This window comes from Eptesicus fuscus, chromosome 6, assembly GCF_027574615.1.
Source record: "Eptesicus fuscus isolate TK198812 chromosome 6, DD_ASM_mEF_20220401, whole genome shotgun sequence".
NCBI lineage: Eukaryota > Metazoa > Chordata > Mammalia > Chiroptera > Vespertilionidae > Eptesicus > Eptesicus fuscus.
Window position 1 is genome coordinate 54,174,981 of NC_072478.1, and position 19,733 is coordinate 54,194,713.

Here is a 19,733-nt window from a genome sequence, read left to right on the forward strand (position 1 = left end):
AGAATCTCGGTTTGGTACAATTCATAATTCACCAGAACTTCTTCATATAATTAAAAAGAAAACACACTAAATTAGTTTAAAATGAAGCAATTTATATCTTTATGCAAAAACATATGTCTGTCTTTGCAAAGGACTGTAAGCAGATTACAATAAATCCTTTACTTAATCACCTGTTGTTTGGGAAACAGTTCATTTGAATGTCTATAGGAACACCTGGATTTTGTGTCCTCCTAAACTTTGATTACTTGTGCTTCTGCCTACATCCAAGATGGAGTATCAGGTTTTTGGTTTTTCCCCACCATGTTAGAGACTTGCGTTAGCCACGTGTTAATTATACTCTTTGGGGACTGATTAGATGCCTTGTTTCTTACTATTAATATTTGGCCCACTAAAATGCCCTATAAAAGTATGATTACTGATAACCACTGTATCTACACATTGCCTCGTTTATCTTGACAACTACATGAAAGCCTGTTCATTCTAGAGACTCACGTGAGTAGACCAGATGCCCAGTCTGACTTCAGAGGTCTTCCTCCAGTTGTCCTGAGCTGTCAGGAGACTCAGGTCCCCACCGGCCATGATGTTTCTCACACTCCTTACAGACTTCCCTCAATTCTGCTCATTAATATGAAACACAAGAGAGCAGTAAGCAATTATCAGCTCCTTTTAAAACTAGAAAACATTTTTCCCCACAAGGTAAATTCAAGCATAGCCTGTGCACAGCTTAATGATGGGGATACGTCTGAGAACTGCATTGTCATGCAGTGTCGTTATTGTGGGGACATAACAGCACTCACACAAACCGAGACGCGGTAGCCTGCTACACACCCAAGCCTATCGCTCCTGGGCTACAAACCTGCACAGCATGTTACTGTACTGAATACTGTAGATAACTGCAACTCAATGTTAAGTATTTGTGTATCTAAACATTGAAAAGGTGCAGTAAAAATACTGTCCAAAAGTTGAAGAAAATATTACGTTCATACAGGCCACTTACCATGAATGGAGCTTGCAGGACTGGATGTTGCTCTGGGTGAGTCAGTGAGTGGGTGGTGAGGGAATGGGAAGGTCTATGACATTACTGTATATGCTGTAGATTTTATAAACACTGTACACTGAAGTTACACTAACTTTATAAAACAACATGAAGTTAAATCAAGCATAAGAGAAAATGGTCAATCAAGAGAGAACAGTAAACACGAGATATGTAGCCATGCTGTTTTACAGCAAACAATTTATAAGTAGAAAAAATACACTCTACAATAATGATAAAAATTAAACTATAGAAAATACATCAACCGGTAACAAAGGCATTTATTATCAAGTGTTACGTACTGTACATAACCGCCAGTGCTGCTCTGTTACACTACTGATGGGTTTGTGTACACCAGCCTCACCACAAACAAGTGAAGAATGCATTACCCAATAATGTTACCATGGCTACGATGTCGCTGGTGGTAGGAATTTTTCAGCTCCATTATAATTGTAGAGACCACGGTCATTTATGTGGTCTGCCATTGACCGAGAGGTCATTTAACTGGTCATCATTCAAACCATTTGCTGTGAGAAAGACAAGACTATTTGAGAGTTAAACAAATTCAACTTCACTTAAACACAGTAGATATTTTTCTGGAACACCTCACAATCATTAAACACAACACTGGAAATAAATTCATTTAAAAGACTAAAGTATGTACCAACTTGTAAAACATCTATAATTGAAGGTAATTTTATATCTTAAAACTTATGGAACTTGACATATTAAGGAGCAGGGCTTTTCACATAGAACCCATAACTTTAAACAAAAGCCATCTTAGGCCGTGAGGCCACCAAGGTTAGCAAGAGGCCACCCCAGTTGGCACCCTTGATTCAAGTGGGTGCCTTTTCTGAATAAAGCAGGCTCAGTCTTAGGTCAAGTATGACCATATTTCTAAGAATTTCTAAGAGCGCTCTCAGGCCCAAGGAATCCAGCTGCACATCTAGGAATCAGCTAAGAACTAAGACCGCCCCTGCGATAGCCACCACTGTGCGCCCGAGCAGTGGGAACCTGCATCATGATCATATGTAGTTAGGGGCTGGTTTTTCTCTCCTACATTCAATGCAAGTAGACAACAGTGTCCTTTTATGTTAAAGTCAGCTCTAACATACTTCTTGATAAACCACAAGTGTACACAGACCAAAATGACTTCATTATAAGTATCTCTGACACTTTAATTTCAAGTCATCCAATTGCCAATGCTGCATTTTTCTTGGAAATAAAACAGTGGCTTCCTAAACTGGGAAGGAGAGGAGATTAAGATATGATCTGAATGATCAGCATGGACCAAGACTGTACTGGAAGCAAAGTGAACCATGGGGCAGAGTAGCTGCAACTCCTCCCCCCTCCCCCAACACAAATAATTAGTGGTTTACATCAATCACCATGTATGATTTCTCATGACTTTGAGTCAGCCAGGAGGGTTCTGCTGATGTGGGCCAGGCGGGGCTGAGTCAGGCTCGTTCATGGACCGTGGGCAGCCAGCCTCTCCTGTGGCTCTAGGACGGTTTTGCTCCATGCGCCGGCCACATCCTCCAGCGGGCTAGCCTGTGCATATTTTCATGGTGGAAGAAAGGCCTAAGAAAGACAGTGGGAAGGTCTAACCATTTTCAAGCCTTGGATTGCATCAAGTTTGCTCCTGTTTCACTGGCCAAAGCAAGTGACAAGGCCAAGCTTATAGTCTGCATGGGAGGGCCCCACAAATGGGCATGGGGAAGGGAGGAGTGAAATGGGGGTCATTAAATCCATCTACCACTAGCAATTACTCAGATATTTTCTTCATAGAATTTATGTTGCCAAGACAGTGGTTTCCAAGTTTTCATGGTCTGACAAACCCATTTCTTTGGATCTCTATGCCCTGGGCCCGCCTGTCCAGAGAGATCATGGCTCCCTCGTGACTGTGAAAACGCGTGAATGGATCAGGCCACGTTCCTCCCACCCTGCTTGCTTCGCCTACAGCAGTGGTCGGCAAACTGCGGCTCACGAGCCACATGCGGCTCTCGAGTCGCAGTTTGCTGCTCTGTTGACTAATGAGTTTGCCGACCACTGGCCTACAGTGTTTCCTCCGAGGCTAAACCCTCTGAGGAAGGAGAAATCCAGACACTGACTCATGGCACTGAGCTGCTCCCATGCCTCTACTGCCCGAGTCCAAAGGACAGGTGTCCTGTTTGGGGCAAAAGCAGCAATCTGCCCTCCAATCGAGTTGATCTTCTGATAGGAAAGAATCTCCAAGGTAATTTTCCAAGCAGGAGACTGAGATATTTTTAGCCAGGCACGAAAGCTTACAGTGTTTCCTCCGAAAGCCGCTAGAGGATGCTCTCCTGGAACAGCAGAGAAAATCACGTGGCTCAGGAAGGTTCAGAAGTCATGGGAAACATCTGGCTGAGGAAGAGGTGACCATGGTTGCCTTTGGACTTGAGAGGAGACCCGGAAGATGTGAAGGGGCCCAGCACTGAGGTGAATGGGGAGCAAAGACAAGGCCCAGGAAAGGCCAAACTATGCTGGGCAGAGGGAAAGAGCAGGGAATGGCCTTTGGAGAAGGGACACTGGAGAGAAGCGGGGAGGGGAGAAGGAAGAGGACAGACTAACCCGCACCAGCACTGTACCCCGCCGCCTCCCATCTTCTCCATTCACTAACCGTGCTTCCCGCCATGCACCCTTCAGGCACTTGCGCGCGTCACCATTTGTCACAGCATCTCAACGAGGCGGGTGCTACTCTCTCCATTTCACACAGGGAACTGAAGCTTCAAGAGCCCGAGTTAACATGCCCAAGGTCAGCAAGGCATAGTGAGAAAAGGACTTCAAACCCAGCTGTTTTTAACTCAAAACATACTTTGAGCCACGGTGTTAGTTCCCCAGGGCTGCTGTAACAGGCACCACAGCTGGGTTGACTTAAACAACGGAAATGTGTTGTCTCACAGTTCACAGTTCTGGAGGCGGGACGTCGGAGCTCCAGACGCCAGCAGGAGGGTCGTGGGGAAGGGCCTGCCCCAGGCCTCTCTCCGTGGCTTGCAGATGCCATCTTCTCCTGCGTCTCCTCACATGGTCTTCCCTCGGCGTGTCTCTCAGCAGCGAAGTGGTACTGAGACACTTAAGGACACCAGTCATATTGGATTAGCGCCCAACCCCTCTGACCTCATCTTAACTAATTACATCTGCAATAACCCCATCTCCGAATAAGGTCACATTCTGAGGTACTGGGGTCAGGACTCCCATATATGAATTTTGGATGGGGTAGGGTTACAATTCAGCCCATAACCACCATTATCCCCTACTGGGCTCCCCAAGCAAAATGGCGCAGCAGAAGGAAGAGGTGAGCAGCCCACTGAAGCGGACGCAGCTCTTCGCCCTGGAGAGCCGCCCTTTTCTCATCAATGAGACGGGCTCCTTCCCCGGCTCCAGTCACTGTGAGGAAACAATGAGTTAAACATCCGTCACGGGCGCAGAGGACCCGCTGCTTTCCCCGCCTCCAGCCTCAACGGCAGGCGTTTCTGCCGACAAGGAAGGGGGTGCAGCCCCCACGGGCCTGTTCTCACATGGCGTCTCCTTCACAGGCGTGGCCGTTGCCCAGACAGCCGTCAGCAGATGCTTGGGATCAGCCACACCCAGGCAGCAAACACACAGAAAACAATGCACCCCATTTCTCTTCTGGGGAAATGAAGGTGATTTGCCAAATGTCAGAGAACACCTCATGATCCTGTTAGGAAATCTACTCTGGGCCTGGCCGGGGGAGGCTGCCCTTCTGGAGACCCCGGCAAGTCTGGCCTCAGGGCCTGTTCGCAGAGAAAAACACCCCTGCTCTTCACCAGGTGCCCCAGGAAGGGTCTGCAGGGCGTGGGGGCCGTGGGACCCTTGCAGCCAGCCCCGCGGGGCCTCACTGCCACCCTACAGAGCGCGAGTGGTCCTGACCAAGATGCAGGTGACAGCCAGAGTGCCAGAGGTCCCATCAGCTGAGCATGGACTATGTCCTGGGCATGCTGTCTTCGGTATGTCAACCCCAGGTATCATATTTTTAGGAAGTAGGAACAGAACCACAGAGTTTATTTAATTTGACCCAAACCACACAAGTAGCCAGACTTAGTGGCAATTTCCTTGACCAGGTATAAGTGGTAGGATATACCCTTTGGGGGGATAACAGCATTTTTGGGGTAACAGCATGTTGGGTACACCTCAGTGTGGGTGATGGAAATCTCTCAAGCAAACACATAAATCAAGTCCAGGTATGACGGGTCTTATTTTTCAGTGCCCCATGGGGACACACCAGTTAGGAATCCTGCCTGGAAATCACCCCCCGTGCCCACCTGAGCCCACACACCGGCCCATGGGTTTCCATTTGTCCACAGAGAGGCTTCTTAAAGCAGCGGTCGCCAACCTTTCGGTCCTTGCGGACCACCGGTTGGCGATCACTGTCTTAAAGCGGGGCACGTCGTAATCCCTTTTCATAAGCCAAGTGTCCCTTCTACACCCGTGAGCACAGGAAAAGGCCCCTCAGAAAACAGGACACTAGGGACGGTGGCACCTGCACCCCCTGGCCAAGCCGGCCCACGCCCAGGGCTGGCTGCCGCCCTGTGGCCTGGGCGCCTCGGCGGTCCCAATCGTCTCCACTGAGCCCACAGTTGCGTGTTTTAAGTTACGCTGTAATGCTGCTTATTTTTAAGTGTAACATGGACATTTTTCAACAGGCCCACTGCCGCGCACACACCTGACCCCAAACTTGACACCCTACCTGGTCCAGGGGAGGCACTTCAAACCTGATGACCAGCAAGCTCTTGAATCAAGGCATCCAGGCAGAGGCGGCCGACGCGTTCTTCCCGTGACCTTCTCTGGAGAGAGGTCTGCCAGCACCTCCTGTGGGGACAGAAACACGCTCCGGCCCGAGGCCCCGGGACAAAGGAGTGTCCTGTGCCCGGAGAGGCTGCGTTCGCCTGTGCCTGGGAGTCTGAGGCTAAGAAGAACGAGGGAGCGTCACTGCAGGGCTTGCCCACAGGTGGGGGGCCGCCATGTGCTGGGTCGCCACGAGGCTCCTCCAGAAAAGGTCTGAATGCCTGACCTGCTGCTGGAAGCCCAGCTTAATCCAGAGAGAGTTAGTGCCTAGAAAACAGAAAGCAGAGCTGTACCGCCCAGCGAGTGGGAGGGCTGGCCCCCAGCGCTGCTGCGGCTCACACACAAGCCACTGGGGGCATCGCCCCAGCCCTGCTCCGGGTCAAGGGTCACGCAGGCCCTGGGGAAAGGCTGTTCTGGAGGCTGGAGAAAGCCCTCTGGGGCCTCACACATCAGAGAGGCGGCTGTGTCCAGGAACACCGCTCCTGGCAGGTAAGGCTCCTGGTTAATGACTCCTTCCTGGGAGCGAGTGCCCGGTCAGCAGGAAGTGAATTTCCATCCATCGGCTGGCAAATCATAAAACATTACAGAGGGAACACACTCCAGCATCCTCCCCGCATGACGACACACACCAAATAGTAAATTACATTTTATTTCATTTACAGAGACCTTGGAGCAAAAAGGTGGCGTTTGGGAAACAGCACACGGGGGAGCACCGCCAAGGAGAAGCCTGTTATAAATACGCGGGTGCTCTCAGTGTAGCATGAGTGTAGGGGCCGAGGGGCCCGAGGGGCCGTCCAGGGAGGAGCACCTGCCCGCTGGGTTTAGACCAAGTCGCTGCCCTGACCACCGGCAGCAGCCCCTCCGCACGTCCATCGGAGCCAGGAGGCCTCCCGCTAACGCCACCACGAGGACAGTTCCCTTTAAAACCTCAGCAGCAGGGTGGGGAGGTGTCCCGCGGGGTGGTGGCCAGTGGGGGAGGTGGGGCTGGCAGGCGGCCGCCACCCTCCCTCCTGCTGTCTGGATAATTAACAATCGCGTGTCTGAGGCGTGACAAATAGAAAGTCCATCCCGACACTGCTCTCCTGCTCCACAGACCTACACAGTTCTCTGCAGTGTGTCCCTCTCCCCACCTCCTGCAGTGTGTCCCCCTCCACACCCCTGGAGTGCCCATCGTGATCTGGAATTCCCGTGTGTCCGGGTGGCTGTGGCTTCGCTGCCCCAGGCAGGGCCTTGGGCGCCAGGGTCCGTGGGGGCCCTCACAGGACGGGCGCTAGAGCAGCTTGACGTAATTCTGTGGAATCAGCCCCCTCTTGCCATTCAGAGTCCCTTCTAGCCAGCCAGGTTCCCTCGAGGTTTGTACTGAAAGGGAAGAGAAATCATTTTTTATCAAAATGCCCCAAGTACTTGCTCCCTGTGAATTCACTGTACTGCTGTGTATCTTTTTTTAAATATATTTTTTATTGATTTCTAAGAGGGAGAGGGAGAAAGATAGAAACATCAATGATGAGAGAATCATTGACCGGTTGTCTCCTGCATGCCCCCTACTGGGGATCAAGCCTGCAACCCAGGCATGTGACCTTGACCAGAATCGAACTCAGGACCCTTCAGTCCGCAGGCCCACGCTCTATGCATTGAGCCAAACCGGCTAGGGCTGCTGTGTATCTTGAAGGCTCAACCAATAGTGAATGTGGCCACAGTGCTCCAACGTCAGCAACATCCTCCATCCATACATTCAAAGCCCCACCTTCCATGACCCAAAACGCTGTCTTGACACACACATCGATCTGTGGACATCCTTGAAGATCAGGATGAAATAGCTTGCACAGAGAATTTACGGACCAAATACAGAGTCACACAGAGAGTGGAAAAGCCAGGATCTGATCTCAGACTCACTAACTCCACAGTTGACCATCGTAGCTACCTGCTGTCAACCTGTCCTCCCCTCAAACACACTGAGGTACTGGTGTCTGTGTGTGCATGTGCATGTGTGTGTGTGGAGAGAAAGAAACACACACACACACACACACACATACACACACCACATAAACAGTGTCACGCACACACACTTTTTCAGGACTCCGGCAAGTCATCTAAGGACTTCAGAGGTGGAGAACTTCAGTCCCCAGTGCCAGACATCTACCATCCTTGCTGACAGAAGTGCATTTGATTGAGGGCCTGACCCTCATCCCCATGTCTGCGGGCCCAGAGGAGACGTCCCTGTCCCTAGTGTGGTTCTGGATTTTGCCAGTTAACAGGTTCAAGGTGAGTATATGATTCCATTGGCTATCAAGACATGAGGGCAAGTCAACTAGGAAAATTCTGGAAAACTTTTCTCATCTAAGAAAAAAAAAATGGAACACAAGCCAGGAAGAGGCACCGTGCCTTCTGCTGGAGTTGAGTGTGGCCACGGTGCCTGCGACTGTGCGGCCATCCTGGCTACACGGGGAAAGCCAGCCAGACGCCCCGCCCCGGGGCTGAGGATGCTTCAGCAGAGGGGAGACACTGTGGAGGTGGAGAATGTGCGGGAACCAACCCTACAGCTCCTGACGCCCAGACTTCCTGCTGCGTGAGCTAATCCATCTTCATGATTAATTGACCTCCTGTGTCAGTTTCTGTTACTGCAGCACAAGGCCTCCTAGTAGATACACCCTCTACCAGGGTAGATATCTCAGCAGTACCGGGAAGGGATTCCAGAGGCTCCCAAACAAATCTAATCACACAATGCAAAAATCCGTCATCCTTTCTCAAATGGTGGGTTTCAATGCTACATCCCAGCTTCCCCTTCTGCCATATGAGGTGCCAACAAGTGGCAGGCCTGGGGCAGGGCGGCTATGTCACCATGCTCTCCGCGTGATGTACGCGATGTTGGAGAGGAATGATCTTGCTTACACTCTAAGATTAAAATTCCTCCACAAAGTATAATTCTGTCAGATGTGGAGTTTTGTTGTGGTGGTTTGTTTTCTGTCACTGTCAGGAGTCCCGGGCTCTCAAGAGTACACATATATAGAAATCGCTTCTAAAAGAGGCAACGTGCTTCCTAAAAACACAATCACCAGCAAATGACGCATTGCTGACAATATACCGCTATGCCCTGTGTGGATATATTCCATGTATTCCAAACACTCTGGCTAATCAACCATTCCAGAACTAAGGTTCTGTTTCCTCAGAACTCTTTTGGGCAGCTCCACCCACACACAACATCACTGTTTCCACAGCAACCAATGAATTTCATCATGAGCTAGACTGGAGAAGAAATAAATCAAAGCGGGAGAGGGGGAGACATACACTCAACCATAGGGGGTAATTTGTAAAATATTAAGCCGGGCATAGTTCCTAAATGATTGTGTATGAATAGTAAACACAAATAAAAGGTGCACTCTTATTTCAATGTGAGAAGTCCATACCCATATCTAAATATTCACACATTATTCAAATCAGCAAAAATCATGTAGAGCATAGGAATAGTAAGGGAATTATAAACCAAAATTTTTCTATAATAGTTCTCTTTCAGCAACTCAGATCTGGCAAACCTGAAGCATTTGGGAGGCTTGGTTGGGGACTCAGAGAAGAAACAATGGATGCAAAATCGGAAATATTCTTACCCTGGCCAGTGTTGCTAAGTGGTTAGAGCACCAGTGCACAAACCCAAAGGTCTCTGGTTCCATTCCTGGTCAAGGGCACATACCAAGGTTGCAGGTTCGATCCTGGCCCCTAATGGGGTATGTGCAGGAGGCAACCAATCAGTACATCTCTCTGATCTCTCTTTCTCTCTCTGTCTCTGTCTCTCTCTCTCTCTCTCTCTATCTCTATATATATATATATATATATGTATGTATAAACACACATATGTGTGTGTGTGTGTGTGTGTGTGTGTGTGTATATATATATATATATATATATATATATATATATATATATATATCCCCTCAGGTGAGAATTAACAAAACAAAACAAAAGAAATATATTTTAATTCCAGTGGCACTAGCTTCTCTGCATCAGGAGATCAGGAGAAAGATGTCCTCAATGAAGACCCGAAGAGCTAAAAGGGTTGGAGAATAACCAGGATGAAGGTGGGGGTGGGTGCCAGCCCTCCAGACAGCGGCTGGCGTCCCGTTCCTGGGAGGGACCAGCTCTCTCCTGTCCAGAACGTAACGGGAGAGACTTGTGCCGCTGACAACGCCCCAACCAGGGGCCACCTGGTCTAGGCGGCAGACATTCTGGGTTGGAGACAGAATGTATCCGACCACAAAGCTCCCAGAGCACTCACCATCCTCAAAAATGGCTCCTATTTCGAACGATAACTCGGAGCTGTGCTCTGCTTCACACGGATACACCGCTCGAGCCTTCCGACTGGTGACGCTGAGAAAGGACCGAGACAGACACAAATTAACACGTGGAGAAACTGGGAGAGAGAAACCTCACCTTCCCGCCACCTCCCATTTCCCAGGTCTCATTTCTATGTCACTGGGGGAACAACTTCCACCGAAGAAATTAGGGAAGGGAACATCAGGCACAAGCACAGCACTTGACTTTCAAGTAAATGATGGGCTTCAAATTCAAATGTTTCTTTAGGGAGCCTCTCTGAGCAGCTTCCACTGAACCGCTTCCCCTCGTTCTCCTCTCCGCCTGGCGGGACGCCCTTCCCGATCCTTCCGTGTCATCAGCACCACCGGGCATGTTTACTTCCTAAGCACTGTGGTCCATCTATTAGGAAAAGCTCCAGTGTCCTGAGACAGAAGACACGGCAGTGACAGGCAGAGGCACACACGGGCTGCATGGCTTCCACAATGCTCTGCGGACACGGATCTGTTTGGACCAACGGGGCTTGTTTACCCCTGTTCCCAGTGTCCTGTGTACCTTCCTTTAAAATATAGTACGTGCTTTATATTCATGTATAAAAAGTTCTTCTAAAATGAATGGTTTCAAAACTGCAACATCAGCACCAAAAAGAGGAGGTTGGAGCAGGTCTCACAGGAGGTAAATTTCTCCGGAGAATGTCCTTGCTCAGGAACAGGGGTGCGGCCCTGAGACAAGGTTGTAAGTGTCGCCCAGGAGGCCGGAGGAGCCCGAGCCAGCCTTTTCCAGTGAGGACACGAGGACCTGCTTGGGTTAAGGAGCCCCTTCCATGTGCTGTCACCGTACTCTACACTCCATCCCAACCACGTACCTTTCAGGTGGCTTGTCCACTGGGGTGGCAGGAGGACAGGAAAGGAAAGGTGACAACTTGGGTGAAGGAGGGGTGACAGCTGGGTGGCAGCTCAGTGTGGTCGGAGACTGTGGGTTAAGCCACTGGACCATCGGTGGTCGGGTCTGGCTTGAGCTAAGGATGGAAGTTTGAAGAACCGGATTTAATAGTACGAAGGCCACAGAACGCCAAACACATGACACCTCAATCCTAAGGATGATGGCTCCCTCGTCTCTCCAGATGAACAGAAGGACGGAGTCCTCTCCACATGCTGCTTGAACCCCAAAAGCCACACCCCAAACTAGCGGCGCCTTGTACTTCTCCAGCGTAGTGGAGAAGGTCAGGTCTTGTCCAACCTGACCACATACCAGCTCACTCATTAGGGCACCAGAAGCCAAGTGCTCAGAACAGCTGCTTGGACTTTTGAGGTTTTCTGTTTATAAAGAAAGTCAAATGGATGTGCAGTAGACTTGGCAGCCTAGAGCTACAAAAATTCAGCACGTGGCCTTCGAATTTGTTTAAAGCTTTTTTATCTGGTCATAAACATGTAGCAACTCAGAAGAAAACACAGTGGGAATCAAGAGCTCTCTGGAGAGGACTAGACAACGAAGAGCAAAAATCTTTGTGACCTGAACATGCCCTAATATTTGCAAATTTCAAAAAAAAATTAATGGAAAAGGTCAGTGAACAGACTCCTGAGCGGGGGGTGGGGGTGGGGTGTCTCTAAACACAAAGGGAGGGTCGATACATGTGTGTTGACCTGAATTACATTATTCTCCAGGCATCCCAATGGGAGGCGTGTGGCGATGGTCTATGAAGCTCACTTTAAAAGCTCCTCCTTTCAGTCCATCTCACTTTCAGCACACACATCTTCCACAGCTGCTCGAACCCAGTGCTCCTCACCTCAAACTCACCCTCTTCAGCTGAAACCAGTTTCCATGAGCAGCTGCTTCCTGTCCTTCCACATTCCTGAGCATTGCCTTTGCGTTTTCCTTCTCTAGAAAAACTAACACCACACTCTGTCCAGTTTTACTTCCAATTCTTCCCAGGCTGTTCCTCTGCCCACCTTCTCATCACGATCAGGAGACCACCCCATCCTCACTGCCTGTGTCTGTTACCACTGTGGTCTCTTGGCTCATGTCCAGCCCGTTCCTCCGCCTCTGCCAGCTCAGACACAGTCAGCCACCTAAGGCCCAGTCTACCCAACCTGCCTCCCTCAGAACCAGTTGCCCCCACCTGCCCTAGCAGACTGCCCGTCTGCCTGCAGCTCTGCTTCCCTGAGTTTTGCACACACTCTGCCTCCCATTTCTCCTCATCTCTCAGCCTCCCCAGTCCCTCTGCCTGGTCAAAGCTGTCCCTCACTCAGCTCAGCTCCAGGCTGGTCTGCCCCAGTACTTCTCCTTTGGCCTAAGTCACAGATCTTCCCTGAAGGCCTATCACACCAGTCAACAGGAGGGCAGGTTGACATGAGCTGTTTGGTGATGGTTTCAGGTACCATCCTTAGCTCTTTAGCTCTTTCTGTATACCTCGCATGGCCAGGAAGAGTGCTAGGCACACAAAGTCTTCAACCAACATCGAACAATCACTTCAGGTGTTCTATAGCTAAAGTTGGATTTTATAAATCAGGTACCTGAAATATTACATTACTGACTTGATATTTAGTTCACAGAAGGTTTCCTATCCTTTGATCAGGGAAGGGGATGGGGGATGTGCTTTTAAAAAGCATTCTTCTTTGAACAACTTATTTATAACCCCCCTGTCCAGCCGTTCATTTGGAAGTCACAAAACCTATCTCATACACAGCAAAGACACCCATAACTCTCAAAGTGATCTGTGTCACCAGCAGCAAAATTCACTCCATTCTTCACCTGAAAATGTCTTCCTAATCAGGAAGGGAGAGGGATGAGTGGAGCTCTGACAGAGAATCTAAGACTGCCATTAGCCAAACAATCGCCATTTGGTCTCCCAGCAGTTATTCAAGGTGCTTGAACAGGGGCGGTGGCGGTGGTGGTGGCAGATGAGATGTCTTACCACACCCCCGTCAACTCTTTCTGGTCATAAATAGCCAAGCGATTAAATGATGGCCATCTATCTGCTCAGAGGGAGGACAGAGATGGGATAAAGATAGAGTAACAATGTGACTATATTTATAAGGCTCTTTAAAAACACAGATCATAAATTTTATAGTTATCTACTTAATCCTCACATCTTTCTTTAAAAAAAAAAGTCTTTTTGTTCTGTTGTTTGTTTAAATACAGGAAAAATAACATTTTTGGAAAGCAAAGGAATTGCCAGAACAGCGGATGCAGAAGGTAAGGGCCATAGCTGGGCTTTCTCCTGCTTGTCCCAAAGCAGAACTCAGACTCAGCAACCTTTCCCTGGGTCAGGTTCTCAACCCCAGCCTTTTTTGTTTCTTTGTTTTCTGTGATCTTTTTCTTGTCGTTCAAAATATAGATGTGTTACATGATCCAACACTAACCAGCTCACCAGGACAGCCTGTCTGACTTCCCACTTAGACTTAAATTTCTGTATTTGAGTTTCTGTCTTCTCCACAGTATCTCAGAAGCCTCTGCTAGGGCTTCTCTGGACTCCAGAATCCCAAGTGGGCACAAACATTGCAAGCTGGGATATTCATAAGCGGGAGCAAAACGCAGGTCTGGAGACGAGGCATAAGAAGTCACGTGGAGAATCCGAAGTCCTACGGAGGAGGAGACCCACGCGGAACAAAACAACGTTTGGAAACAGAACAGAGTAGCTGCTTGGATACAAGAAACTTTTCACAGACTTTTCCACTGGGAAGGAATGGGAGGAGCAAGAAGTGGTTAAATAAATACACGCAAGACCTAAAAATGAAAGCTTACCCTCAGAGAGCAGAGGTCGAGTGACGGTGTGTTTCATAGGCGTCTCCCTAAACAAACTGGCCATATTTTTCTGAAGACAAGCAATTACAAACATGAGCTTCTTTTTGTAAACCATCTCCTACCTTCCAGAATTTGGGTAGTGTGTGTGTGTGTGTGTGTGTGTGTGTGTGTGTGTGTGTGTGGTAATAAGTATCAAAGTTTTTTTTAACAATTTAATTCTTTAAAATATAATACTTAATATTTTCTCAAAAAACAGTAGAGGAAAATATTACTTTTACAAGACAGTTCTGATATACTCTTCCTTTCTCTTCTTTGTTTTAAAACATTTTACAGAAATACTAGGTTATTTTGGAAATGGCGGCCCATAGCAAAGGTCTAGCAGTTCTTCTCAACCTGGTTGCTAGGAGCGAATTAAGCTCCAAGTCATTCATAACGAATGAGCATCTCTCCTGTACATCCAGAATGGTTCTAGTCACCTGTGCTGGGAGACAATTCTCTGTGTGTCTCTCGTGTTTCTGCATATGTTACAAAGAGAGGCACTGGCTGCCTTTGTTCGGGATTATCTTTTCATGGATGTGAGTAGAGCAAACAGCCAGGGCAGATCCAGATTGTGACTTCCCTGGAGCAAAGGACAGGTTTACTGCCCTTCCCAAAAGATCTGGGTTTCTTAACTCCAGGTTCCTCTCCTGTCACACTCCACGGAGGTGTTGCCTGGCTCAAGGGCACCAGCTGAGGGGAATCGGGAGGGGAAGTGACACTCCTGCCAGCCACTGCTGTGATCAGCGGAGTCCCCTGGCTCTGACCGGGAGTCCCACGCCCACTGCCAGCATCCGGGACCCCACCACAGGCAGACAGGGAAGCTGGCTAGCAGAGTAAGATTTCAGACCTCACAGCTCCTTACATGAACACCCTTGGGAGAACTGAGAGCATACTCAGGCCATTTTCCTATTCTGTGGTTTAGGAGAGAATCCTGGCTAAGAAAGTTTTTGGGTTAAAGATCAAAAATGATGGATGACATAAGTATGAAAATCTCCTTACCTGCTAGAACATAATGAAATGGTTTTATTGTTAGTGTGTGTTTTTTAAATATATTTTTTTATTGATTTCAGAGAGGAAGGGAGAGGGAGAGTGAGGTAGAAACATCAATGATGAGAGAGAATCATTGATCGGCTGCCTCCTGCACAACCCCTACTGCAACCCTGGCATGTGTCCAAACCAGGAATCAAACCTTGACCTCCTGGTTCATAGGTCAACGCTCAACCACTGAGGCACGCCAGCCGGGCCAAAATGAAATGTTGTTTTTTTTTTTTTGTTTTGTTTTTGTTTTGTTTTTTCATTTATTTTTTATTTATTTATTTTTTTTATTAAGGTATTATATGTATACATATCTTACCATTGCCACCCCCCACCCCACTCCCATATATGCCCTCATCCCCCAGAGTTTTGCATCCGTTGGTTATGCTTATATGCATGCATACAAGTCCTTTGATTGATCTCCTATCTTGAGTGTCCTCTCCTACTACCTCCCAAATTTAAACATTTTGTTTAAAATCTCCTTATTTCCTTCTTCCTGCTGCCGCTTTAAGGAAGGATTTTTGATGAGTAAGACTGGCGTGATCACAAACCACCAATTTTATTTAATGATGAGCTGCTGACCAATTACAAAAAAATATGCCTAAGTGCTACATGTTTCCTGAAAGGCAACTTGTGGTTTACAAAAATGGAGACAGAATAGTCAACTCTTCCTGAAAAGCTCAGAAACCACAGTCACCGAAACAAAAATAGATTCCAGAGAAATAGTAATATCTGTTTGTTTGCTATCTTCCTGATTTCACACACTAAATGGAAAGAATCTTCTCCTAAAAAAGAACGCCTCTCCACTCCATGTGGGGAAGCCAACGTCACCACATTGCTTTAAGGAGAAGTGTTTCCTTCTGAAAGACGGGGACAAATGGACAAGAGGGTCTCACTAAAAAAACATAGAGGTTCCTTTCCATACCACTAACTCAGAAATTCAGCCTTGAAAGCACTTACATTGAAAGTCCGCCTGGTCTGGCTGGCGTGGCTCAGTGGTTGAGCCTCGACCTATGAGCGTCAACCTATGAACCAGGAGGTCACGGTTCGATTCCCAGTTGGAGCATATGCCCAGGCTGCGGGCTTGATCCCCAGTCGGGGGCATGCAGGAGGCAGCCGATCAATGATTCTCTCTCATCATTGATCTCTCTCTCCCTCTCCCTCTCTCTCTCTCCCTCCCTCCCGCCCTCCCTCTCTCTGAAATCAATAAAAAATATATATTTAAAAATAAAATAAAAAGAAAGTCCACCAGGCTATTCCCAAGGCAACAAAGTCTCCTGTGTTTGTGCAGGGCAGGGCAGGCGGCGGTGTTAGGGAAGATCAGCAGGGAGCGGAATAGGCATTTGTGAAAGTGAGGAGAGAATGCTCTTCTATAAAAAGCATCAACACACTTGCTTTGGAAAAACAGGTCTGTATTTCAGGGCAAGACCCTACAGCTTTTGCAGTGGGGATGAAGAAGCTCTCAAACACATGAAATCTGGACAGTAGCTGCATATGCATACACTCGGTAACAAATCAGTGCTATATGCTGCTTCTCAGTCACACTGTGACCCAACAGTCTCCAATATCAGACTATACACTCTGTGCAGAATAAAAACTTTTGGCAGCAACAAAGCAAACGTTTCAGAAATGGGGGCAGCGGTTAGGGTTCTTAACTTTTAAATTGGACAACAGCTGCAGAGTCACCAGGGGGCTCCTGCACCTCACAAACATTTTCTGGCAACGCACAGCCAGGTCAGGCTCTGGGCAGCAGCCTTGAGCGCTGAGCGTGATTTAAAATTCAAAGGATTCAGAAGAGGGAGAGTGCAAGTCAAGAAATGACTGCTTATATGAAGTGATTAAATCCCCCAAATAGCAAGATATCTGATGGTGGTTATATGATGTCAGAATCCAATCAGAAGTTTGCACTGGAATGGAAGATTTTAAAACCTCATTTATTTGCAAGGTCTCTGAGCAGAAACTAACACATTAGCGGAATGATCTTTCATTTCAGCCTGAGAAACACACAGCATAAGTCTAGAACAGCTGTCCTGGGCAAAAGTGTTTGAAAATGTTAATAAAGACAGAAGGAAATATTGTAGATCTGTATATTACGGGAAATCTCTGTTCCAGTAAGTGCCACAGTTATTCCGTAAGTGCCGGAGGGGGAGAATCCCACAGCCAGCACACCACTGGCTCCCACTGAGCCGGCAGAGGGGACAGCAGTGGAGAAAAGCAAATAGTCGTGACAAGAGAGTCACCATCATCCACGGGACTGGGCAAGGCGGCCTTCACTGCCCCAGGAGGCTTCCAAATACACCCTGTTTGCTCATCATTCATGGTCTGGGAACTATCAGTCAGGCCCATGCCGGGCCCTGGGGACACCAGGGGACTATGACATCTGCTCTCCATGAGCACCCAGGCAAGTAGGTGGAGACCGACAACTGATCCTCATAATGCAACGGCCCTCAGAGAACAGAGGAGGAAGCATCTAGCTACCAGAGGGCATCCAGGAAGGCTTCCTAGAGGAGGCGGTGTCTGCCCTGAGCTGATGCTGCCATCACCAATATCACCCCGGCTCCTGCTGGGCACAGCTGCACAATCCAGCACTGAGCTGGACACAACTCATACATGAGTCCACGTATTCCCAGACACACTACTATTCCACAGTACACATGAGAAGACAGCCTGAGAAAGGTGAGAGTGACTTACAAATCATTTTCTTTCCCGAAAAAAAACCCCCAAAACAAATAATCTATGCCAAAGGGGAAAAGTACTGATATTAAGTGGATGTCACCTTTTTTTAATTGTGTGTTTACCACCCCAAGTCAAGTCTTCTTCCATCACCACTTTAAATTAAAAAAATGTTTTAAAGTTGCTAAATGCAATGTAGTGGGATTCTAGGTTGGATGCTGGAATAAAAGAAGGACATGAGTAAAAAACCAGTGAAATCTAAATAAAGTTTGTAAGTTAATAATGTTGGACCGAGATGAATTTCTTACTTTAAACAAAAGTTCTGTGGTGCCGTGTAAGACGTTAACAGCAGGGAAAGCTGGGGAAGGGTTTATGGAAACACTTTTATTTGTTTGTTTTTTAAATGTGTTTTCATTTAATTTTTTGAGAGAGAAGAAGGGAAAGGGAGAGAGAGAGACAGATAGAAACATCTATGAGAGAGAAACATCGACTGGCTGCCTCCTACACACCTCCTACTGGGAATCAAGCCTGCAACCCGGGCATGTGCCCTGGCTGGGAATCGAACCTGGGACTTGGTGCATGGGGCAATGCCCAGCCAACTCAGCTACATTGGCTGGGCTATGGGAGCACTTTTATACTACTTTTGTAACTCTTCTGTAAATCTAAAACTATTTGGAAATACACTTTTAATTTTAATCAATAGGTTGTAAAAAAGAATGACCCCAAATAAACATTTTAATGACTGAAACACTAAAGGCCTCTTGAAATGACAATCACAAGCATAAGAAAAATGTTTGGTTGGTTCAATGACAAGAAAGAATTCCTGAGGGTTGCTTTAAAAAATCACCTGCACTGCCCATGTAAAAAAAAAAAGGCAATTAACCACAAAACTGACTTCTAAGAAACGGGGACTCTTCCAACTAGGTTTGTTCTGTTGACAGGGTAGGTTGAGGTAAAGGGCAAGGCAATAAATACTTTAGGGTCTGAAGGCCACACAAGGCAGGTCTCAGCTCCGCCATCACTGCATCTAAAAAGCAGCCACAGACAAAATGCAAACAACTGGGTGGCTGTGTCCCAATAACACCTCCGTTATGAAAACAGGTGGCAGTGAGCCATCGTTTGCTGACCTCCCGGCCCTGGGTTAGAGGGGCCAGATGGGAATCCATTGGTGAGGGTGCTAGGGATGACAGCAAATGCCCCTGAGCTTGAGAGGCCCCTGCCCGCCCTCTCCATCTCCACGGGCTTTGTGGCAGGGGGTCCTGTGTGCCCGGAGCCCACCTGCACACACCCGGGCTTCCCTGTGGGCAAGCTCTCTGCCCCCACTGCGCGCCATCCCGTGCAGGAGGGAGACAGCCGATGCATCAAGCCAGCATGTAAAAGCAATAACTTGTTCACCCTTAAGAAAAAAAATGCCTTTTACAGGAGGCAGGTGGCCAGGGCGAAAAGGGCACCACAGGAAATAAGTCCCACACAGATGAGACAGAGCCTTTCGAAGAAGGACACGGCCACACTGAGCGCTCAGTCCTCGCCCTGCGAGACGTCCGGGCTTCTGGGTGATTTTCCCCCCTTAACGTGAGTGGGCACCACCAGCCAGTCAGCTTGTAACTGACAAAAGCCACTCCTAGGGTGATCGCTTCCTGGGGTTTTGCTATAAAAGAACTGCCTTAGAATCCCACCGGCCCAACCTTTCCCTCGGAGCATCCCCTGAATTCCATCCGTCTCCTTCCGGACGATCACTGTGGAATCGGGTACAAGGGCAGAACCGAGAAGGAACTGTGGCTTCATTACAGCCAATGCCGGGGCTTTAGAGGTCTCGGCGTTAACTCACAGGAATGTTTCTACCAGCTCAGCTCCCCTGTGAAAATGAGCTGCCACCCGACCTGAGGGCTGAACAGGGGTTGCAGTTGGGAAGGGCTACAGCATCCCTCAGCTGAGCAAAATCCTCCAGTTTCACACCAAACTGTTTGATGGGTTACCCGTGGTGATAGAAGATGAGCCACCCACACTGTTCAGAATATAGAGTTGGTGGCACCCCAGGGGGAACCCCAGGCCTTGGTCACGCAATATCCAAAGCTCCTAT

At 48.2% G+C, this 19,733-nt stretch overlaps 1 protein-coding gene across 1 annotated transcript in view; it reads right to left on the reverse strand.

The window, feature by feature from the left end:
- Positions 1-6,501: 6,501 nt before the first annotated feature.
- The window catches only part of ARHGAP10 (Rho GTPase activating protein 10), a 263,229-nt gene continuing 249,997 nt past the window's right edge, over positions 6,502-19,733 (reverse strand). The window contains exons 21-23 of the mRNA XM_008143974.3: positions 11,028-11,180; positions 10,128-10,219; positions 6,502-7,219 (exon numbers count right to left, since the gene is read on the reverse strand). Of these exons, the coding sequence (XP_008142196.2) occupies positions 7,131-7,219; positions 10,128-10,219; positions 11,028-11,180 (334 nt within the window). The 3' untranslated portion in view covers positions 6,502-7,130. The remainder of the gene's footprint in view (positions 7,220-10,127; positions 10,220-11,027; positions 11,181-19,733) is intronic.